This window comes from Lithobates pipiens, unplaced genomic scaffold (assembly GCF_037356315.1).
Source record: "Lithobates pipiens isolate NorthernLeopardFrog02 unplaced genomic scaffold, aLitPip1_a1.2 Scaffold_8, whole genome shotgun sequence".
Lineage (NCBI taxonomy): Eukaryota > Metazoa > Chordata > Amphibia > Anura > Ranidae > Lithobates > Lithobates pipiens.
In genome coordinates this window covers 499,261,911-499,286,781 of record NW_027507903.1, presented here as the reverse complement: position 1 = coordinate 499,286,781, position 24,871 = coordinate 499,261,911, and the positions used below count along the sequence as shown (strand labels likewise).

Below are 24,871 nucleotides of genomic sequence, written 5' to 3'. Positions count from 1 at the left end.
CACAAGTTGTGGATTGTCCACTTGCCACGTCCCTTGCCACGTCCCCTGCCACGTCACCTGCCACAAGTGGATTGTCCACTTGCCACATCACCTGCCACAAGTTGTGGATTGTCCACTTGCCACGTCCCTTGCCACGTCCCCTGCCACGTCACCTGCCACAAGTGGATTGTCCACCTGCCACGTCACTTGCCACATCACCTGCCACAAGTTGTGGATTGTCTACTTGCCACGTCACTTGCCACGTCACCTGCCACAAGTTGTGGATTGTCCACTTGCCACGTCACCTGCCACAAGTTGTGGATTGTCCACTTGCCACGTCCCTTGCCACGTCCCCTGCCACGTCACTTGCCACAAGTGGATTGTCCACTTGCCACATCACCTGCCACAAGTTGTGGATTGTCCACTTGCCACGTCCCTTGCCACGTCCCCTGCCACGTCACCTGCCACAAGTGGATTGTCCACTTGCCACGTCACCTGCCACGTCACCTGCCACAAGTTGTGGATTGTCCACTTGCCACGTCACTTGCCACGTCACCTGCCACAAGTTGGGGATTGTCCACATCACCTGCCACGTCACTTGCCACATCACCTGCCACAAGTTGTGGATTGTCCACTTGCCACGTCACTTGCCACATCACCTGCCACGTCACTTGCCACAAGATGTGGATTGTCCACTTTCCATGTCACCTGCCATGCCACCTGCCACAAGTTGTGGATTGTCCACTTGCCACGTCACCAGCCACATCACCTGCCACAAGTTGTGGATTTCCACTTGCCACGTGACTTGCCACATCACCTGCCACATCACTTGCCACGTCACCTGTCACAAGTTGTGGATTGTCCACTTTCCACATCACTTGCCACCTGCCATGTCACTTGCCACAAGCTGTGGATTGTCCACTTGCCACGTCACTTGCCACGTCACCTGTCACGTCACTTGCCACGTCACCTGCCACAAGTTTTGGATTGTCCACTTGCCACGTCACTTGCCACGTCAGCTGCCACGTCACTTGCCACAAGATGTGGATTGTCCACTTGTCACATCACCTGCCACATCACTTGCCACATCACCTGCCACGTCACCTGCCACAAGTTGTGGATTGTCCACTTGCCACGTCACTTGCCACATCACCTGCCACGTCACTTGCCACGAGATGTGGATTTTCCACTTGCCACGTCACTTGCCACGTCACGTGCCACAAGTTTTGGATTGTCCACTTGCCACGTCAGCTGCCACGTCACTTGCCACAAGATGTGGATTGTCCACTTGTCACATCACCTGCCACATCACTTGCCACATCACCTGCCACGTCACCTGCCACAAGTTGTGGATTGTCCACTTGCTACGTCCCTTGCCACATCCCCTGCCACGTCACCTGCCACAAGTGGATTGTCCACTTGCCACATCACCTGCCACAAGTTGTGGATTGTCCACTTGCCACGTCCCTTGCCACGTCCCCTGCCACGTCACCTGCCACAAGTGGATTGTCCACTTGCCACATCACTTGCCACATCACCTGCCACAAGTTGTGGATTGTCCACTTGCCACGTCACCTGCCACAAGTTGTGGATTGTCCACTCGCCACGTCACTTGCCACATCCCCTGCCACAAGTGGATTGTCCACTTGCCACGTCACTTGCCACGTCACCTGCCACAAGTTATGGATTGTCCACTTGCCACGTCACATGCCAGTCACCTGCCACAAGTTGTTGATTTTCCAATTGCCACGTCACCTGCCAGGTCACTTGCCGCGTCACCTGCCACGTCACCTGCCACAAGTTGTGGATTGTCCACTTTCCACGTCACTGGCCACTTCACCTGCCACGTCACTTGCCACAAGTTGTGGATTGTCCACTTGCCACATCACTTGCCACCTGCCATGTCACTTGCCACAAGTTGTGGATTGTCCACTTGCAATTGCAATTGTTTAAAATATTTTTCTAATGGTTTTTCATCATTTGCAATCATTTTTGAGATTTTTAATGTAAAAAAAAGGTCACCTTTAAAAACGCATATAAACGCAAACGCGGCTAAACGGTTTGCCGCGTTTTACCGCGTTTTGCGTCTGAAACGTGGAAATTTTTGCTTCTGAACGCATTTTTTTGCTTCTGGAAAAACGAGATTAAACGCAACTGCATAAAAACGGAAAAAAACGAGACTGTGTGCATGGACACATAGGATAACATTGAATGAGTTCAGGGGCAGTTGAAAAAACTGTCCAACTGCATCTGAACGCGCGTTTAACTGCGTCTCGTGTGCATGAGGCCTTAGACCAAATTAAAATCCTGTAGCAGGCAATGGCTGAAATATGATTTGAAGCTCTGTGCAGATGAAAAACACAGCAAATCATATGAGCTTTAAATGGTGGTATAAAGAAGGCCTCCAATTTGCTGGAGCGTACCGTGATCAGTGCTTAAATAAGCCCTAAAAAACCCACAAAATTGTATTTAAAATTATAAGGTCTCCCAAAATTCTGGTGTTGTGCTTCTCTTTTACCAAATGTGCTCCTTCACTGTGTCACCACCACCAGTTGTACTCTTACCTGGACTCCATGATCTTACATACACTATATTGTCAAAAGTATTGGTACACCCGCCTTTACAAGCACATGAACTTTAATGGCATCCCAGTCTGAAGCCTCGTACACGCGATTGGATTTTCCGCAGACATAACTGCAGACTTTTTTCCAAAGGGCGTTGGCCCTAAACTTGTCTTGCATACAAATGGCAAGGAATTGTCAGCCAACAAACACAAGTGACATACTATGTGGTTTTTCATCTCTTTAGCGCCACCCTTTGGGCTTCTTCTGCCAATTTTGTGTTAGTAGAAGTTTGGTGAGTGTTGATTCACGCTTTTCATTTCACACTTTTAATTTTGTTTCTGAACGGCCATTCGTCAACCAGACATGTTGCAGAATCAGAGGAGATAACATGTTATTTATTATTGGCCTTGGAGTTATTGCTTTGACCCAAGTCCAGTCCAGGAACAGGAGAAGGATTTCTTGGATCAAAAATTGGTTGCTTTATTAATCATGACCAATTATGTCATATGCCTTTGCTGCGGGAGTTCCAGGAGAATAATCCAGATGATTTTCAGAAAATTATCTCTGGGTGACGGACCCATGCTTTCACCAACACTTGGCATTGCTGACCCCCTATATTAAGAAGCAGGACACATGCATGAGGCTTTTAATTTATTTTTTGGTTGAATAATGATTTGATTTGGTATATTTTCTATATTTTTGGATGCATAGAATGCACTTTTTGGTTAAAGTGGTTGTAAACCCTTACAACACATTTTGACCTATGGGTAAGCTTAGATTAAGGCTTACCTGTAGGTCCAAGAAATATCTCCTAAACCTATACGGTTTAGGAGATATTTGCCCGAAGACAGGCACCGCTACGGCACAGGCGCACTGAGCGCGGCATCGTCAGCGACGAAGATGCAGCGAGTGTCGGCTCCTGTGCGCATGTGCGGGAGTGACGTCATCGCGGCTTCGCCGAGTGACAGCAGCGGAGCTGCGAGACCCCACCGAGAAGATGGATGCGCCGGACTACAGGGGACAGCGGTGACATCGCTGGCTCCTGTGTCATGGTAAGTGACACATAATGGACTACTATACGATGCATAGTAGTCCATTATGCTTTGCCTTTGCAGGGAATTAAAAAGAGGAAGTAAACTCATTAGGGTTTACTTCCTCTTTAAGTTCTACTGGCAGATAGCATGTCTAATTTTATTTGTTTTCTTTTTTTTAATGCACAATAAAAAATATTGTGGAGAATAATACTTGGCTATGTGTTTTACTTCAAATGACAGTTTTTGGGAGTAGGCAGTTACATTTTAAAAAATACAATGTAAAATTGACAAGGGACACCAATATAGTTGTATCTTAACCACTTGACCACTGGGCACTTAAACACCCTTAATAACCAGACCAATTTTCAGCTTTCAGTGCTCTCACAATTTGAATGACAATTACTCGGTCATGCAACACTGTACCCATCTGAAATTTTCGTCCTTTTTTTCCCACAAATAGAGCTTTCTTTTGGTGGTATTTGATCACCTCTGCGTTTTTTATTTTTTGTGCTATTAATGAAAAAATACCGAAAATTTTGTAAAAAAAAGCATTTTTCTTCATTTCTATTAAAATTTTTTGCAAATAAGTAATTTTTCTTCATAAATTTGGCCAAAAATGTATACTGCTAAATGTCTTTAGTAAAAATAACCCAAATTAGTGGATATTATTTATTCTGCGTGAAAGTTATAGGGTCTACAAGCTATGGTGCCAATCACTGAAAATGTATCAATTTGATCACAGCTGATGTACTGACAGTCTATCTCATTTCTGGAGACCCTAACAAGCCAGTAATGTACAAAAACCCCCCAAATGACCCCTTTTTGGAAAGTAGACATTCCAAGGTATTTAGTACGTGGCACGGTTAGTTTTTTGAAGTTGTAATTTTTTCCCACAATTCTTTGCAAAATAAAGATTTTTTTTATTTTAATTTTTTTTCACACCAAATTGTCATTTTACCAGGCTATTTCTCTCACACGGCATATACATTCCACAAATGAAACCCCAAAATACATTCTGCTGCTCCTCCTGAGTACGGTGATACCACATGTGTTAGACTTTTACACAGCCTGGCCACATACACAAGTCCAACATTGAAGTAGCAACTTCAGGCGTTCTAGGAGCATAAATTACACATCTAATACCTCAACCACCTATTACACTTATGAAGGCCCTGGAGCACCAGGACAATGGAAACGCCCACAAAGTGACCCCATTTTGGAAAGCTAACACCCCGACGTATAATCTATGAGGCATAATGAGTCTTTGGAACGGTTCATTTTTTTCCCAAAGTTTTTGGAAATTGTGGAAAAAAATGAAAATGCATTTTTTTTTACTAAAAGTTGTCCATTTATAAGATATTTCCAACACATAGCATGTACATAGCAAAAATGACACCCCAAAATATATTCTGCTACTCCTCCTGAGTATGGCGATACCACATGTGTTAGACTTTTACACAGCCTGGCCACATACACAAGTCCAACATTGAAGTAGCAACTTCAGGCGTTCTAGGAGCATAAATTACACATCTAATACCTCAACCACCTATTACACTTATGAAGGCCCTGGAGCACCAGGACAATGGAAACGCCCACAAAGTGACCCCATTTTGGAAAGCTAACACCCCGACGTATAATCTATGAGGCATAATGAGTCTTTGGAATGGTTCATTTTTTTCCCAAAGTTTTTGGAAATTGTGGAAAAAAATGAAAATGCATTTTTTTTTACTAAAAGTTGTCCATTTATAAGATATTTCCAACACATAGCATGTACATAGCAAAAATGACACCCCAAAATATATTCTGCTACTCCTCCTGAGTATGGCGATACCACATGTGTTAGACTTTTACACAGCCTGGCCACATACACAAGTCCAACATTGAAGTAGCAACTTCAGGCGTTCTAGGAGCATAAATTACACATCTAATACCTCAACCACCTATTACACTTATGAAGGCCCTGGAGCACCAGGACAATGGAAACGCCCACAAAGTGACCCCATTTTGGAAAGCTAACACCCCGACGTATAATCTATGAGGCATAATGAGTCTTTGGAACGGTTCATTTTTTTCCCAAAGTTTTTGGAAATTGTGGAAAAAAATGAAAATGCATTTTTTTTTACTAAAAGTTGTCCATTTATAAGATATTTCCAACACATAGCATGTACATAGCAAAAATGACACCCCAAAATATATTCTGCTACTCCTCCTGAGTATGGCGATACCACATGTGTTAGACTTTTACACAGCCTGGCCACATACACAAGTCCAACATTGAAGTAGCAACTTCAGGCGTTCTAGGAGCATAAATTACACATCTAATACCTCAACCACCTATTACACTTATGAAGGCCCTGGAGCACCAGGACAATGGAAACGCCCACAAAGTGACCCCATTTTGGAAAGCTAACACCCCGACGTATAATCTATGAGGCATAATGAGTCTTTGGAACGGTTCATTTTTTTCCCAAAGTTTTTGGAAATTGTGGAAAAAAATGAAAATGCATTTTTTTTTACTAAAAGTTGTCCATTTATAAGATATTTCCAACACATAGCATGTACATAGCAAAAATGACACCCCAAAATATATTCTGCTACTCCTCCTGAGTATGGCGATACCACATGTGTTAGACTTTTACACAGCCTGGCCACATACACAAGTCCAACATTGAAGTAGCAACTTCAGGCGTTCTAGGAGCATAAATTACACATCTAATATCTCAACTACCTATTACACTTATGAAGGCCCTGGAGCACCAGGACAATGGAAACGCCCACAAAGTGACCCCATTTTGGAAAGCTAACACCCCGACGTATAATCTAGGAGGCATAATGAGTCTTTAGAACGGTTCATTTTTTTCCCAAAGTTTTTGGAAAATGTGGACAAAAATGAAAATGCATTTTTTTTTACAAAAATTTGTCCATTTATAAGATATTTCTAACACATAGTATGTACATAGCAAAAATGACACCCCAAAATATATTCTGTTACTCCTCCTGAGTATGGCGATACCACATGTGTGAGACTTTTACACAGCCTGGCCACATACAAAGGCCCAACATTGACGTAGCAACTTCAGGCGTTCTAGGAGCATAAATTGTGCAGCCAATTTCCTTACAATCTATCACATTTTTGAAGGCCCTTCATATTTCTAACATAGCACGTACATACCAATAATTACACCCTAAAATACATTCTTCTGAGTAAGGGGTAAACAAAAAAAATTACCTGTGGTTTTAGTAGTCCAATTGTCCGCAGGAGAGCCCTGATCCAGGCAGCAGGCAGGGACATGGTCAGCGACAGTAAATGGAATTGTCCAGGTAGCAGGCAGGAATATTGTCCATCCTGGGAGTAAGCAGGGACATGGTCCGAGTAGCAGGCTATGAAATAATGGGGACAGGGGTAGAGGCTTCTCCCGCCCAAATCTCTTTGAAGCCTCCGAGTCTCCAGACCCTAATCCGGGAATGAGAAAACTAAAAAATTAGTTTTCTTCACCCAGAAAACAATTCTGGAGCCCCTCACATATGTGAGACCCCTTTGTTCCCACTAGCCTAGCAGGGTAAAAGATCAATCCAAGAGGCAGGCAAAAAACGTGGTCAAACAGTCCATGGTCAGTTCCAGAGCAGGCAGAGGTAGGTACAGTTTAGCGTTAGGCAGAAGCATGGTCGTATAACAGGCCAGGGTCAGTTCCGGAGAAGGCAGAAGTATTTTAGCGTTAGGCAGAAGCTTGGTTGTATAACAGGCCAGGGTCGGTTCCGGAGAAGGCAGAGGTACGTTTAGCGTTAGGCAGGAGCTTGGTCGTATAACAGGCAAGGGTCAGTTCCGGAGAAGGCAGAGGTATGTGTACAGTTCAGTGCAGTGGCATAAAGGGTGTGGAGGAAAATGACAGGAAATGAGAATTACGTTTACCATACTTCCCTAATAATGTAGAGAAGTATGGTAACGGCGGAAGCATTCACCTATACAGAGGCCTGGTTGGGAAGGACAATCGGGACAATAAAACGTGGTGTCTCTTCTAATTCCTCTTCTGGAGCACACCCGGCATTTCTTCTGACGCCTGTGGCCTGTTTCGGGGAGGGGGATTTTGTCAGGAAAGTGGCGCTCGTGGAGTCTGCTCACACAATCAGAGCGAATAGTTTCTGGTGGGCCTTCAGGGTACAAAAGGGCGGAAATAACTTCTTCTTGGTAGTACAGATAGGATACGGGGTTCACTGTAGATTTTTGGTAAAGGACATAAGTATTATACATGGCCAAACTGAAAAGATAAATGGACACTTTTTTATACCAGTGGCGGGATTTTCTTGTGGGAAGGTAGGGTTCAATCATCTGATCGTTAAAGTCCACTCCTCCCATAAACAAATTGTAATCATAGATGCAGGCTGGTTTCTGGATTGGGCCGTTTCTTCTGGAGACTTCTATGTAGGTGTCATTATGTATTGTCGTCAGCATGTGGACGTTTCGTTTGTCCCTCCACTTGACAGCCAATAGCTCCTGGTTCCGCAAAGATGCTGTCTCCCCTCGTTGTAGCCTTTCATTGACTAGTTTTTGCGGGAAGCCCTTTCTATTGGCCCTCACTGTACCACATGCTGGGGTGTCTCTCCGGTGAAGATTGCGGAAGAGGGGCAAGCTCGTATAAAAATTATCCACATAAAGATGGTATCCCTTTCCAAGGAGTGGATAGACAAGCTGCCAGACCACTCTTCCGCTGGCTCCAATGTAGTCTGGGCATTCAGGGGGGTGCAGTTGGGAGTCCTTTCCTTCGTACACCAGGAAGGAGTAGATGTACCCCGTGGCTCGTTCGCAAAGTTTGTACATTTTAACCCCATATCGGGCCCTTTTGCTGGGGATAAACTGTTTGATGCCAAGCCTGCCTGAGAATTTTACAAGGGACTCATCCACGGAAATGTTCTGATCGGGGGTATATAATTGGGGAAATTTTTCTGAGAAATAATTTAGGAGTGGCCGAATTTTAAATAATTTGTCAAAAGCTGGGTCATTTCGGGGAAGGCACTGGGTGTTGTCATTGTAGTGGAGGAACCGCAAAATCATTAGGTATCGTGATCTTGGCATATGGAATGAGAAGAGTGGAATGTGGTGGACAGGTTTGATAGACCAATAGGAGTACAATTGGTTTTTTTTTGAAAGTCCCATTGAAAAAGTTAGGCCTAAGAAAATTTTGAATTCCTCTACGGTTATTTCTCTCCACTGAAAGGGACGGGCATAACTAGAGCCAGGGTTGCTTACTATGTGCTGCTGTGCGTAGAGGTTGCACTGGGCCACAATGGATGATAGTAAGTCTTCGGTGAAAGCCAAATGAAAAAAATCTAGCATTGAAAAATCATCGGTGTTCACCTGGACACCTGGCTGGGCGGTGAAGGGGGGGATATTTGCTTCTCCGGAATTAGAGGGCAGCCACAGGGGGTGTTGAAGGGCATAGGGAAGGCTGGCATGGCCCCTATTCAAGGTGGACGGCACTGCTCTCGGGGTGGGCGGCACTGCTCTCAGGGTGGGCGGCACTGCTCTCGGGGTGGGCGGCACTGCTCTCGGGGTGGGCGGCACTGCTCTCGGGGTGGGCGGCACTGCTCTCGGGGTGGGCGGCACTGCTCTCGGGGTGGGCGGCACTGCTCTCGGGGTTGACGGCACTGCTCTCGAGGTTGACGGCACTGCTCTTGAGGTTGACGGCACTGCTCTTGAGGTGGACGGCTCTGCTCTCGAGGTGGACGGCTCTGCTCTGCCGTCCATGGTAGTAGGCTGCGGCTCCACACCAGAACGCCTTCTTTTCACTGGCACACATTCCTCTTCTGATTCTGTATCAGACCCGCTGCTTGTAACGGGTTCATAGGCCGAATCCGTATCAGACTGAGACTCAGAGAGCTCCCCGCTGCTCTCGCTGGTCATACTTAGAAGCTTGTAGGCTTCCTCACTACTAAAATATTTTTTTGCCATTCTTGTGGCTGGTGAGGCTGCACTGCAGAGCACTGTCGTGGCACAGGCGGCACAGGTGGGCACTGATGGACACAGGCGGCACAGGTGGGCACTGATGGGCACAGGTGGGCACTGATGGGCACAGGTGGGCACTGATGGACACAGGCGGCACTGATGGACACAGGCGGCACTGATGGACACAGGCGGCACTGATGGACACAGGCGGCACTGATGGGGCACTGCAGTGGCACAGGTGGCACTGATGGGCGCAGGTGGCACTGATGGGCGCAGGTGGCACTGATGGGCACAGGTGGCACTGATGGGCACTATAGTGACTTTGGTGACACTGGTGTGGCTCTGGTGGCACTGATTAGCACACAGATGGCACTGGTGGGCACAGGCGGCACTGGTGGGCACAGGCGGCACTGGTGGGCACAGGCGGCACTGGTGGGCACAGACGGCACTGATGTGGCACTGCAGTGGCGCAGATGAGCACTGATGGGCACAGATGGCACTGATGGGCACAGGTGGCACTGATGGGCACAGGTGGCACTGATGGGCACAGGTGGCACTGATGGGCACAGGTGGCACTGGTGTGGCACTGGTGTGGCACTGGTATGGCACTGGTATGCACTGTAGTGGCACTGGTATGCACTGGTATGCACTGGGGTGGCACTGGGGTGGCTCTGCTGGCACAGAGGTGGCACAGAGGTGGCACAGAGGTGGCACAGAGGTGGCAAAGGTGGCACAGGTCGCACAGGTGGCACAGATGTGGCACAGGTGATAGATGGCACTGGTCTGTCACTGGTCTGGCACTGTTGTGGCACTATTTGGGCACTGCTGGGCACTGCTGGGCACTCACGGTTATCTTTTATTTTCACTGGGATGTTCTCCTCTCCTCTCACGCTGCATCGGTGTGAGGAGAGGAGACTGATGACCTTAGCTTGACCCGGCAAGCCGAATTGTTTACATTTGTGATCGCTCCATCATTGGACGGAGCGATCACGTGGTAAAGGACCGCTGCCATTGGTCCTTTACCGCGATCCGTGTTGCGCCGGGTCCCGTGAACTCGGCGAGCACGGATGTTCCGGCGTGCGCGCCCCAGGGGGGCGCGCACGAACGATTCTCCGGGAGGCCGTTAATTAACGGCCTCTTAGAGATAGCAAACCGACCTATAGCCGTTAATCGGCTATAGGCCGGTTATTAAGTGGTTAATCTTAAAACTACATGATAATGGTGTTGTAGTAACTTGCACCAAAAAAAAAAAAAATAACAAGCACAATAATAATATTCTTGATATCACTAGAAAAAAAAAGCCTTTGAAAATTAGTTTGCAATAACTCCATCAGTATCACCAGCAAAGAAGCTTCATTATTATCCCATAAAAGAAGAAGAGAATGTGCTCTGCATTTCCAGATTTCATAATTTGCCACGTCACGAATGTGATATTTCCATTACGAACGCTAGTTTACAAGACCGACCGCTTCTGGCTCGTCCTTGCTTCCGAGCATGTGTGTTTGTACTTTGGACTTTTGTCCAACGGACTTATGTACACACACTCAGAAAATCCAACAACAGACATTTGTCCACAGAAAATTTTAAAGCCTGCCATCCAACATTTGTTTGCGGAAAATCCGACAATTGTCCGATGGAGCATACAGATGGTCAGATTTTCTGCATCGAACATTTCCTGTCATTTTCCTGTCATTGAACATTTCCCATCGGAAAATCCGATCGCGTGTACAAGGCTTTAGTCCATAGGGTTCTATATTGAATTGGCCCACCCTTTGTAGCTATAACAGCTTCAACTCTTCTGGGAAGGCTGTTCACAAGGTTTAGGAGTATGTCTATGGGAAGGTTTGACCATTCATCCTGAAGTGCATTCGTGAGGTCAGGCACTGATGTTGGATGAGAAGGCCTGGCTCACAGTCTCTGCTCTAATTCATCCCAAAGGTGTTCCAAAGGTGAGGACTGTGCAGGCCAGTCAAGTTCCTCCACCCCAAACTCGCTCATCTATGTCTTTATGGACCTTGCTTTGTGCACTGGTCCAAATCATTTGGTGGAGGGGGATTATGATGCAGGGTTTTTTTTTTCAGGAGTTGGGCCTGCCCCTTAGTTCCAGTGAAGGGAACTCTTAGAGCATCATCATACCAAGACATTTTGGACAATTTCATGCTCCCAACTTTGTGGGAACACCAGTTCTCAAAGCAGGGTCCATAAAGACATGGATGAGCAAGTTTGGGATGGAGGGACTTGACTATCCTGACCTCATCCTGATAGAACACCTTTGGGATGAATTAGAGCAGAGACTGCGAGTCAGGCCTTCTCGTCCAACATCAGTGCCTGACCTCACAAATGCGCATCTGGAAGAATGGTCAAACATTCCCATAGACACACTCCTAAAACTTGTGGACAGCCCTCCCAGTAGTGTTAAAGCTGTTATAGCTGCAAAAGGTGGGCCAACTCAATATTGAACCCTAAGGACTAAGACTGTGATGCCATAAAAGTTCATGTGTTACTGATCCGCCACTTTTCCTGAGCGCCATGATTTCATCCATGAAGCCCCGTCCCTTAGTGTTTCGTCACAGGGTCATGTGATTTTTTTGGGGAGAACAATAACTTATAAATTGCATGTGTAGCAACCTTTATTTTAAAGCCAACGTTAAAGTGGTTAACCCAAAAGCAAACATCTATTATATTGCAGCTTACCAATTCTGAGATGTGATGGTCGTTTGTTTTCTTTTTTTAGGATTTCTTTCTTCTATTTTCATCTGGTGATCCAGCCAGTAACTGTTGTTTTCAAAAGAACAAGCGCTCCAGCATAATGTATCAGCTACAGATATGCGACATTTAACACTAGCAGGGGTGCTTACATTGTTTAGCTTTTATTTATATAAAATCTTTATCCCAAAAGGAAAAACTGTTTAATGTACCTTTCTTATAATGTATTAGGTGGAGCTTGGCTTCAATTTGTTAGTGTATCTAAATCATCTAATACATCTAACACTCCCCTCCCCCCAGACTGACAATGCTGCTGTCTAGAGATGCCCCTGTGCTCCTTCATCCAGAGCGGGGCTCTCTAATACAGGAGGTGCGTTACTGGCCAGAACACCAGGTGAAGTTAGAAGAAAAAAGCTTAAAAAAAAGAAAACTATTGCAGCCACCACATCTAGTGATTGATAAGTTGCAATAAATAAAAATTTTGGTTCTGGGTAACCACTTACCGACCGCCTAACTGGGAAACTGGGTTATGGCTTCAGCTAGATGCCATGATCCTGATATATTTTTTTTCCCTTAGGCAGCTAGCTTTTTGATAAAGTGGTCCCTGCAGCGAATTCGCTGCAGGATCACTTTTAAAAGTGGTGTGAAAGGTGCCCCCTCCCCCCCCACTCCCGCCGCTTCCCAGTGGTTCCCAGGTTTACGTTACTGATCGCTAAGCATGGGAACCATCCAGTGTCAGCAGTGTTTTATCATAGACATGAGCGATGGCAAGATGGCAACGACCTCCATTTTATTCTCCAGGGTCTCTGCTAAATATATATAATCTATAGACATATATATATATATATATATATATATATATATATATATATATATAGTTTGGGAGTTCTAAGTAATTTTCTAGCAAAAAATGCTGATTTTTACAACATTTTACAACAAATGTCAGAAAAAGGCTTGGTCCTTAACGTTTCAATGGTATGAAGCCTACCTCATGCAGAAGTTACTGGCGCCAGCAGTGACACTACAATCATGTGGAGACTGAATAAGAATCCTGTGCACCACCCAGTGGCCACAAGTAGAAATGCATTTTTTTTCCTGCATGCACAACCGATTTACCTTATCCTGGATAACAACTTCAATATGTCTTCAATGCGCCAGCTCAATGCGGGAAGAAGGAATGTGTTTATTGTGGACAATTTTACAGAGATTCTTATTTTAATTAATTCCAATTGTGTGCAGTCTGCAGTGTAAGTTTATTTCAGGAAACTGGAATAAAAGTGCCACAAATAGGCAGACATGACATCGGGGTGTAGAGAAGATCCAGGAATTAGGAAATGCACAGAAGATGATCACACATATGTTATATGAACAGCTGTTTGCTTGTGTCTGATAGTATTGTTGGCCATAAAAAGTTACATTGTGCAAAAACAAACATCTGCACACAATGTCATATGATCCCATAATTGAGGACAACTGTAAATGTATAGACACACTTGATTGGAACCATATTTATAGGAGAACCAGTCACCTCCGGGTATTTCTAATATTTGTAATAAATCTTACTTCTCAGGGATAACGTTTTTTCTTTTTCTTTATTCTCTCCCTGTCAGAGCAGTAGTGTTGGTCAAGTTAACTCCTGCCAAGCTCAAATCCAGACACTTATAACTGCACATAAAAAGATTCTTCCAGGATTACATGAAGCAAAACTAAAGGCTTTAAAGCTGCACTAAAGCCATCAAAATGTCTCCAAAACCAGTTACATTCAAGCCATACCATGAAGGATGCCTGTCACACTTGTTGGTGTTGTCAACCAAACTGTCAAGCCATCAAATGTCTGGTGTCATAACTGATCACATGTGCACTATGGCAACTGCAGACCCAATGGAGGCTAAGATGGAAGCTTCTTTGGCTGTAAAGGATAGGAGGGTTTAGTTCCGCTTTAATAAAGGACTGAGCGGACGGATTATTGGCGATCATCCCTAAACTAAGACTGGAGAAAAGTCATCCTCTGTGGGAACCTTACAGCCTGACACTGGGCTAACAATTCTGCTCCTACAGTACAGGGATAGAATATAAGTGGATTACAGCACACACAGAAAACCCTGAATAGTAAGGCTCCATTGTTATTCACTATTATAATGAATAAATATGAAGATGCAGATTCTTACAAATGTCCATTACCTACCAACTCTATTGAAAGGACTGTTCCAGCTTATACAAAGTTCCAAAACTTTTCATTTTTTCCTTCTTTAGAAAATGGCAAGGACAAAGATGAAGACGGGCCCTACTTGGGTGGACCAATGCTGACCTGGCAGGAGTTCCAGAAACATATGCCCTGGGAAATTGTAGTGCTGGTTGGAGGAGGCTACGCCCTGGCAGCTGGCTGTAAGGTAACTCCTGGCATCTACCGTTTTAGGCTTGGTTCACATATATGCGAATTGGATGCATTTTTGGGTTTCAATGTATTTATTGGTTTTATGCCACAATGTAAGAAGAAGTAAGCATATAGGTAGAGCGAGGGGCTAAAGAATGATAAGGTATTACAGAAAATGAATACAAGCATAACAGCCGTAAAATCTTCATACAATTGTGATGATATTGGAGGATAATTAATGCAAAATGGAAAGAAAAGGGGAAAAAAAAGGAAGGGAAAAAAAGGCCGTGTGCCATAAGCCTACTCACAGACATCCCAGGGTGGCTCAATTCCTGAAACCAACCCCAAGGGATGCCATCTGTAAGAATGAGAAAAAAGAAGAACCAGAAATAAGGTAGGAACTAGAAAATGCATTTCCTGGAGAAAATGCGTGGGAATGCTGAATAGTATCAAAACTGCCCCATCATATTCCTCTATTATAAATCAGTACATGGTGTGTCTGTGCTCTCCCCCGGCCTCCGGGCTCTGTAATCTCAGATGCTCCAGCTGCCTCCCCCCACTGCCCATCACTGTGTGTAAGAAGCTTTGGTAACCATGGAAACAAAACAGACAACTAAAACCTGAATGCCTTAAATTAATGAAATTTTCTAAAATGATCACTAAACTTAAACAGCTTTTTCACAAAAACTGTAAAAGATATCAAACTGAAAACATATAGTCAGATAGCCAAATATTTTTTGAACATTTTAAAGTTTGTTTGGCATCTGTAGGTGAAAGTATGAAGGAGCTGAAACATTTGGTAGCGGAAGAAGATTTTAAAGATTTTAAGCATGCTCTCATTGACTTCAATGTTAAACAAAAAGTGTTAAAAAGCTTAATATTTTAAAAAGTATAAATAGTAGAAAAAGTCCCATCATCAGCTGAAAGAGCTGAACATGATAAAAGTTGAATGGCTTTAATAGCTGAAAGTATGCAGAAGTTACGCAGAGCCAAAAAACGTACGGAATAATGAAATTAAAAAGATGATGATGATGATGATGATAAATAAAAAAAAACGAATAAAAATAGTGGGACTGCTGAAGCAGTCCCACTAATAAATAAAGAAACTAATAACAATAGTGGGACTGCTAAAGCAGTCCCACTAATGAGTAAGGGAAAGTCAAAGTCTAGAGAAGGAAGGAGAAAAGGGAAGGGGAAAAAAAAACTCAGCCTCGGATATGCCGTCGGAAGCAGTCAGAGAAGGCCCGAACAATCTGGTTGAAGCGAGGGAAACATAGGAAATCCAAGGTTCCCAGACTTTGAGAAATTTAGGATGTGAGTCGTTCACAATGCTAGACATCTGCTCATGGAGCATCGAGGCAGTCATACGCGACTTGGACCCTTGAAAGGCAACGCACGGAGTCTTGCAGGCCTGGGCTATGGTCCGTTTAGCAGAAACAAAAATATAAGTAGCCAGCTTCTGCTGGGTTGTGTATAGGCTGGGGATTGGGCAATGCAATAGGGTCACCTTTGCGTCCCTGTGGACCGTTATATGGAAGAGGGTCTGGAGCAGACCAAAAACCATGGACCAGAACCCCACCAGTCTCAGGCAGGACCACCAGGTATGCAGGACATCTGCCTTTTGCCCACAGTTGCCAAAGCATCTGCCAATACTCCCCAGGTAAGCATGGGCAACCCAGGCAGGGACCTAGTACAACCTGAAAAGAACCTTATACGCGGCTTTGAGTGTATTTGTATTAAAATAACTTTTTGAAACTGATTTCCAAGCCTTACCAGTCCCCTATATCTATTGGAGATTGGAGGACCCGCTCCCATACTGGATGCATTTTTAACTGCATCCAATTCGCATAATATGTGAATTGGACCAGCTTTCAAGGGAGCCGATTCACACATGTGCGGAGCAGCCACGGTCAGTTTTTGAAAGGGGTCCTGTGTGATTTTGGGTCTAGTATAGGTGCAAATTCAAGTAAAAATACAAAACTGCTCCAAATTGCAAGGGGATATGTGTGAACCCAGTCTCAAATATGGCAGATAGATTATCATGAATGTGGATTCACGTTGAGGAATATCACAACTGTTATGATTTTTAAAGGTCAATAAAAAATTATATTTTCAAAAGTGCCAACTGAGAAACCATTGCCCTTTTCACAGCTGATATGCTGAGCATTGTTTAGCTCAGACAAGGCATATGAACAAAGCATATCCTTCTATAGTGTATTTGTCCCTATTAAGAGCACCAAATGTAATTTCTGTCTGCTGCTTCCTTCATTTGCTAACTGCATGAATCATTTCCTGACATCAAGAGAAAAAAGTTGTCAGGGGAGGAATCTCCAACTGATTGACAGCCTTAGCTCTGTTCCTGTGTGCTGTGTGGAGGGGGGGGGGGGGGGGGTGTCCCTTCCCACCAATCAGTTCTCTGAGCTCTCATCACTGAGCTCTGCAGGGTGTAACTTCAGCACTCCAAACCCTTTTTCCTGACAGCTCAGACAAGCTTTAAAATTCTAGACTTAACGGATGTAGAGAAGACAGGGCTGCAGACAGGCAGGTACAACTTAGGTAGGAGGATTTGTTTAATCTTTAATTAAAGTGTTACTAAACCCAGGACCCTGCATTCACTATATCTGGTCTCCCACAGTACACAGAACATGGAAATGCAATTGTTTTAGTAAATATATATAAACTGCTAAATACCTTTTCTTATCAGCAGTATATAGCAATCTTGTGATTTCTATCAGTTTCTGGTAAAGCTTGTAGGAGGAGTTTTCATACTGCACTGAGCTGTCCTATGAGGCTGCAGGGCTCCTGACCCTCTGTCTGGACAGTGCCGATTGGCCCTGTGCTGATCACATGCAGTCTCCCAAGGAAAAAAAAAAAACGCTCTACCAATACACACCAAATTTAGCATGTGCAGCCTGTGCCAAAGGTTCTGTCTTATCCAGACTTGTCCAGGGGGACAGTGCAGGGAGGGGAGGATCTGAGCATACAAGATATAGCAGCCTTTTTACACAATGCAGAAGATTAACCCCTTAGGTTCCACATTGAGTTTAACCAGCATGCTTGACTGCATATACAGACTGATTTTACTGTTGTGGGTTTAGTAACACTAATTCCTCCTTGCTCCTTACAGACGTCAGGACTCTCTACCTGGATTGGCCGGCAGATGGAATGTCTCAGCAGCCTCCCATCCTGGGCAGTCAGTCTCCTGGCCTGCATTCTTGTCTCTGGAGTGACTGAATTTGTCAGTAACCCGGCCACCATCACCATCTTCTTGCCCATACTATGCAGCCTGGTAAGTTTTTTTTAACCCACACTGGCTTTATTACTTATTGAGAGCGATGCAATATAGGACCTGAAAATGTTTTGCACTATATAAACACATTCCAATCATATATCTGGATTTCTAATCATCTATATAAAGGGTAAAGTAGGATATATGGATAAAGGTAAAACCAATGACGTAAAAGCTCTTTTTGCTTCTATTTTAATAATGAGCTGAAAGTATTTTTTTTCCTGTTATCTTTTTTTATTATTAAGTACAAAAGGACAATGTGGATTAAATAAAAAGCAGGAAAAGCAATTTGGTAGGGAAGAAAATGAAATGTAGTGCATTGTATAAATAAAATGTCTATGTTAAGTGTTGGGATGACTGGTTAAATGTGGATGTGGGAAGTATGTATAAAAAATTACTTTTGAATAAAGATTACAGAATAAAAATCTATATAAGTGGTAGGGCTTAAAGCAGAGCTCCACCCAAAAGGGGAAGCTCTGCTTGTTTGCCCCCCCCCCCCCTGCCACATTCAGCACTTTTCAGGTGGGAGGGGGGAGCAGGTACCTGGTTTAGACAGGAACCCACTCCCACTTCCGGTTGATTTTGCTGCGGGAAACTCAGCCCCCTCCTCCTTTCCCTGCTGCCAGGCCATTCACAAAGCGCAGCACGCTTTGCGCTTGTGCAGTAGGGAACCGGCTGTGAATCCGCAAAACTCCCATGCCTGTTTCCCTTAGGCGCAATGGCGGCAGCAGCACCTGAGAGCCAATTGAAAAATGGGCTCTGGTGAGGATTTGATTTGTGAACCGGTAATTATCCTAATATTAAAAGTCAGCAGCTACAGTATTTGTAGCTGCTGGCCTTTTTTTTTATTATTCTGAAGGAGCCTGGAGCTCCTCTTCCCTTCCTGCTTAGGCCAATTTTCAGCTTTCAGCGCTGTCACAATTTGAATGACAATTGCGCGGTCATGCAACGTTGTACCGAAATTAAATTTTTATCTGTTTCCCCGCAAATAGAGCTTTCTTTTGGTAGTATTTCATCATCTCTGCGTTTTTTATTTTTTGCACTATAAAGAAAAAATAGTGACAATTTAAAAAAAAAACACAATATTGCTTTTTGCTATAATAAATATCCCATTTAAAAAAAAAATTATATTTTTTTTCCTGTTTAGGCCGATACGTATTCTTCTATATATATTTGGTAAAAAAAAATCCCATTAAGTGTATATTGATTGGTTTGCGCAAAAGTTATAGCATCTACAAAATAGGGGATAGATTTGTCATTTTTATTATAATTTTTTTTTTTTACTACTAATGTAGTAGCGATCTGTGATTTTTATCGTGACTGCGACATTGCGGCGGACAGATTCTTTGACACTATTTTGGGACCATTGACATGTATAAAGCGATCGGTGCTATAAAAATGCACTGATTACTGTATAAATGTGACTGGCAAGGAAGGGGGCACTGAAGGTGTTAAATGTGTGTCCTAGGGAGTGATTCTAACTGTGGGGGGGCTGATGAGGGGAGGAAACCGATTGGTGTTCCTCTGTTCAAGGAACATATGATCGATTCTCCTCTCCCGACAGGAAATGGATCACACAGATCCATGTCCCTGCTCTGTGATGAGCATGCCGGGAAGCCGAGGATGTCATGACATCCACCCGGAGGGAGGAAGGGTTCCTGCCGCCATCATTTTACTATACGGCGCTAGGGAACTGGTTAAAGTGAAACTTGAAGAAGAACTTCACTCCCCCCCCCCCTTACCTTTTTCTGCTGGTATAAAGCATCCTGGATTATATGATGTGCAAATCCAGGGAGCTTCAGAGCATAGAAGACTTAATTCTGGCCTAGGCTAGAAAGGTTGCTGGGGGGCAAAGCTAACCAAAGATATATATTTTTTAAAATAAGCAGAATAGATTAGAACCCCTGTCAGGTTTGTACTGCTATCCTGGGCTCCATTACAGAGCTTATCCCTCACTTTACCTATTGCAGATTTCCCCTCGCTTCCTGTGTAGTGATCTCAAGACAGGGGGTGCGGGTACAGCTAACAGAGCCCCGGACTGCAGTTAAAACCCAACAGGGGCTCTGATCTTTCCCCAAACTATAAAAAAAACAAAAAAAAGCTTCTGCCTTGAGATATACTTGAATGCCTAGTAGACCATACCCCGAGATGTGTTTTCATAAAAGCTAGAGTTACAAACTGACATTCATTTCTTGTTGGTATAATCAGGCTGTATAAATCCCAGAGTGTCTCTTGACAGCTATTTGTAGTTCTGCAAAAAAGAAAAGAAAACCTCAAAACAGTTTGTATTGGGCCCCTTTTACGTGGGCCGATTCTGTTTTTCGCAGCAGGAGATCTGTCCGCTGATCCCCTGCTGGGCTGAAGGAAGCGGCTAGATGACAGGTAGATGTCCACTCCACTTATGCAGAGCAGACACGGACATGGACACAACCCTCTCTGCTCGATGGGCAGTCAGATGTAAACGGGGCAGCAGTCCGTTTACACCCGACTGCCCTCCAATTCGATCTGGCCAGATGGAGGAGACTGGATCCACTTCTTTGTGTTTTTGCTGGATAGGATCAGATTGGAGGTAGCTGGGTGTAAATGGACAGAAGTCATTTACATCCTCCAGTCCATAGAGGACAATGGAGGGTCCGTCTGAAAAATGGACAGGTGGGTTTCGATCGGGGCGCTCGTGTGAAAGAGTCTTTAGTGTATAGAGCAGGGGTGCCCAACCTTATGAAGAGCGAGGGCCACTTAAGCGATTTGGTAACCGGTCGCGGGCCACAATGAGTGAAGCAGAAGGATGACAGTTCCATGTCCACTGTGCAAATGCAGAGCCAACACGGATACAACCCACTCTACTCTTTGGGTCCTTGGATCCCATCTGCCCAGATAGAAGGGGATGGATCGGATTGGAGGTAAGTGGGGTGTAAATGGCCACAAGTACATTTACATCTGCGGCTCGATAGAGGTGAACGGAGGGTCAGACCAATAGTGTCAATAGGGCCTAAGGCTGTTTTCACACTGATGCGCTGTGGTTTACCCACACAGAGGGTGCAGACAAGTGCACCTGAGGCTTTCCTGCAGGCTAGCTGTACTTTGCCATAGACTTCTATTATATCCTGTGGGTGTGGTGCACTTTCTGAAAGCGCACTAAACTTGCAGGTAATAACAGAAGTCTATGGCTCAGTACAGGTAACCCGCAGGTGTTCTGCGCTGCACCTGCGGATCAGTTTGAAAGCAGCCAAGTAACCACCGCAGAACAGATATGTCCATATATACACTGTGATTTAAGTAATAAACTTCCCTTTCCATTCAGGTATCGCTGGCTGTTGTCCCAGGTAGATTGCATTTGGCATCACTCCACCTGTGATAGGAGTTGGTGCTATACAGGAAGCATTGGCTTATGTGGCTCTGCAACCGCTTGCTTCTTCTACCAGTGGCTTTTTCTTTTTTTTTAACAGAAGCTCTACCAGTGGATTTATTCACAACACTGGTGCTCAGGGATGGCGGATTGGCAACCCACAATCTGGGCTTGCCAACCCGCCATCCCAGAGCAGGAGGTCACGGGCCACATCAGGGGGCTCCGCGGGCCACTGGTTGGGCACCCCTGCTATAGAGTAACGATGTGCAGCAGTACAAACAATTATGTCACACTATACAATGTGATGGTCATGATTTTTGCTACTACAGCTCTTGTGTTTTATTTTATTTATTTATTACTACTACACCACCTCTTTCAACACTTTACCTCTTTATGTTATTTTTACTGCAAATGATTTGAACAGAGATTACATTTTTGTTATTTTTCTTTTTTTTCTTTTTCAGTCGGAGGCTCTTTATATTAATCCTTTATACACCCTTATACCAGTCACCATGTGCATCTCGTTTGCTGTGATGCTTCCTGTGGGTAATCCACCAAATGCAATTGTATATAACTACGGCCACTGCCAGATAAAGGACATGGTAAGAAATATACAATCTAAATGTTCTATTTTGAAGGCTTGGTGCCTGAGCCGCTAAAGCTGGGTACAATTGTTCATAAAATAAACTGGCATGGGGAAAAAAAAAAAAAAAAAACTGCTGCAGGTATAAATTGAGGTATTTAAAGGTTTTGGGTTTTCCCCTTGGCAGAGTCTCTTTAAGGCTCCATTCACACTAGTGCGACTCCAAAGTCATGCAATTTTGAGTGCAACTTTACACTCTCTGGCAAAGTCACAAGAAAGTTGCATCAAAGTACTGCAGGAACTTTTTCAAAGTTGCTGTGATTAAGTTGGACCAGGTGCCATTGAAATCAATGGACTGCGACCTGCCATACGACTTTTGTGTCGCATGACAAGTCGCACTAGTATGAAGGGAGCCTAAAAGCTATTTCAATTTTATCCACTTTCGCCACAGCCTAGACAGAGTATCAGTAAATAGTCTGAGCTCAGGAGACAGGTTGGCCTTACAGTTCTAAGTTTACAATTCAGATTTTATTTTAGATAGCGTTCGGGTGGGGTGCGGGGGGTGTTGTTGGGTTTCCTTTGTGTTGTCTATGAAATTTCCATTCACTTTCTGCCCCACAGACATGAGAGGAAAGCTTTCCAAAGAGAGGGAAATGATCTCTTAAAGCGGGACTGTACTGGGGAAAAAAATATTAAAAGCCAGGAGCTATAAATACTACAGCTGCTGACTTTTAATAAATGGACACTCACCTGTTCCGAGGTCCAGCGATGCCGAGGCCGATCGATCGCTCGGCTCTCGGCTGCTGCCGCCACCATTCTAGGTGAGGGAATCAGGAAGTGAAGCGAATCGGCTTCACTTCCCGGTTCCCTACTGCGCATGTGTGAGTCGCATAGCGCAATAGGAATTGTCCGCGCTGTCACTGGGACCCGTGTGTGTCCCAGCAGACAGCGCGGCAGGACAGGAAGAGGCATAGACTCCCACGGGAGTCTATGCCCGGAAGTGGGTGTAAATACCTGTCTTTGACAGGTATCTCCACCCCCCTCCCCCCTGAAAGGTGCCAATTGTGACACTGGAGGGGGGGAGGGTTCCGATCAGCGGAAGTTCCACTTTAGGGTGGAACCCCGCTTTAAGCCTGTTTCACAGGCTTCAGCTTTTATAAGTTAAAGTGGAAACAGCAAGCTTTAACAAAGCATTTGCAGAGATTTCAGCAAGTTTTGTTGAAGCTTTTAAAGAGGAAGTAAACCCTTCCAAACAACTTGGACCTATAGGTAAGCCTAGATTAAGGCTTACCTGTAGGTCCAAGCAATATCTCCTAAACCTATATGGTTTAGGAGATATTTGCCCGAAAATGGGCACCGCTGTCTACGGCGCATGCGCCGTAGACAGCGGCGCGCATGCGCAGTAAATGCGGCAAATCCAAGAATGGATTTGCCAAATTTGTCGACTCCCGTGCGCATGCGCGGGAGTGACGTCATCGCGGCTTCGCCGTATGACAGCGGCGGAGCTGCGAGGCGCGACTCCCGTGCGCATGCGCGGGAGTGACGTCATCGCGGTTGCGCCGCTGTGATTCGTCGGAGCTGCGAGACGCCACAAGCAACATGGATGCGGCGGACTACAGGGGACAGCGGCGACTTCGCTGGCTCCTGTGTCAGGTAAGTGACACATAATGAGCTACTATGCGATGCATAGTAGTCCATTATGCTTTACCTTTGCAGGGAAAAAAAGAGGAAGTAAACCCATCAGGGTTTACTTCCTCTTTAAAGTACCATTCAGCTGTAGTTTGTAAACGTTGAACACAGATCCTAATGGGAGTGTTGCTTGTCACTTTAAACAAACTGCTAGTAGGCTTCAGAACTTTTAGAAGCTTGTTGAAAGCCTGCTAAAGTGGCAATCAACACTCCAAGGATCTATGTTCAATATTAACAAACTGGAGCTGATTGGTACTTAAAAAGCTTGCTGAAAGCTCTGCAAATTCTTTGTCAAAGCTTGCTGTTCACACTGTTCGAATACAAGCTGAAACCTGTGTGAAACAGGCTTTAGTTGTCACCAGAACATCCTCCATTAGAGGATTTCTGCTCTATTCCTGTTCCAGTAACATACGGTGCGAGTCGATAATAGGGAGAGTAGAGAGAGGGAATCCCCCCATCCAAAAGGATTTTTGGCCAATGTTGTTGTGGGGAACAAGGCGTAAAAGGATGCTGTAGCTATTATCAGGGGTTTTCTTCCCTGCTGAATTGATATATAAAATAGAAAAACTATGGTCTGGAATTCTCACCAATTGAGCCCCATAAATGATATAAGTCACAGTTGCCAGGCTCCATCCATAACCAAATAGACTTCTCGGTGGACTGCCCCTTTTATTGTACACTTAAAGTGTTACTAAACCCAGGACTAAAGAGGAGCTCAGGCGTGTTCACAAACAGCACGTGCAGAGCCCGCCAGGAAGTCAGCACTGGGGACCGCTAATCATAAGCAGTGGGCCATTTCCAGATCTCTGCAGCCGCACATCGGGACAATGTCTCACTGCTTGTGATTAGCGCTCCACAGTGTCGACTACCTGGCAGGCTCTGCACATGCGGTTTGCGAACACGCCTAACCAAGGACCCTGCATTCACTTTATGTGGTCTCACACAGTACACAGAAATGCAATTTCTTATAGCAAATATAAATGGCTAAATACCTTTTCTCATCAGCAGTATATAGCAGTCTTGTGAATTATATCAGTGCCCGGTTAAAGCTTGTAGGGGGAGTTTTCATACTGCACTGGCTGTCCTATCAGGATGCAGGACCCCTGATCCTCTGTCTGGGCAGTGCTGATGGGAAAGTGCATGTGATCAGCACAGGGCCAAAGGAAAAAAAAACTCGTAATACACAGAAAACTGAGCATGTGCAGCCTGAATACATTTACTGTCTTATCCAGACATGTTTTGGGGCAATGCAACAAGGGGAGGATCAGAGAAGACAGGATTAAATAGCTTTACACTAGCTGCTGCCACAACTCACAGCAGGGGTCCGGTGCGTCCCTGTTCACCATTTCAGGTGCGAATCAGGTCT

At 44.8% G+C, this 24,871-nt stretch overlaps 1 protein-coding gene across 1 annotated transcript in view; it reads left to right on the top strand.

Moving 5' to 3' along the window:
- SLC13A4 (solute carrier family 13 member 4) overlaps positions 1-24,871 on the top strand; it is a 107,004-nt gene that overhangs the window by 69,724 nt on the left and 12,409 nt on the right. The window contains exons 13-15 of the mRNA XM_077469207.1: positions 14,478-14,614; positions 17,726-17,887; positions 21,698-21,835. Of these exons, the coding sequence (XP_077325333.1) occupies positions 14,478-14,614; positions 17,726-17,887; positions 21,698-21,835 (437 nt within the window). The remainder of the gene's footprint in view (positions 1-14,477; positions 14,615-17,725; positions 17,888-21,697; positions 21,836-24,871) is intronic.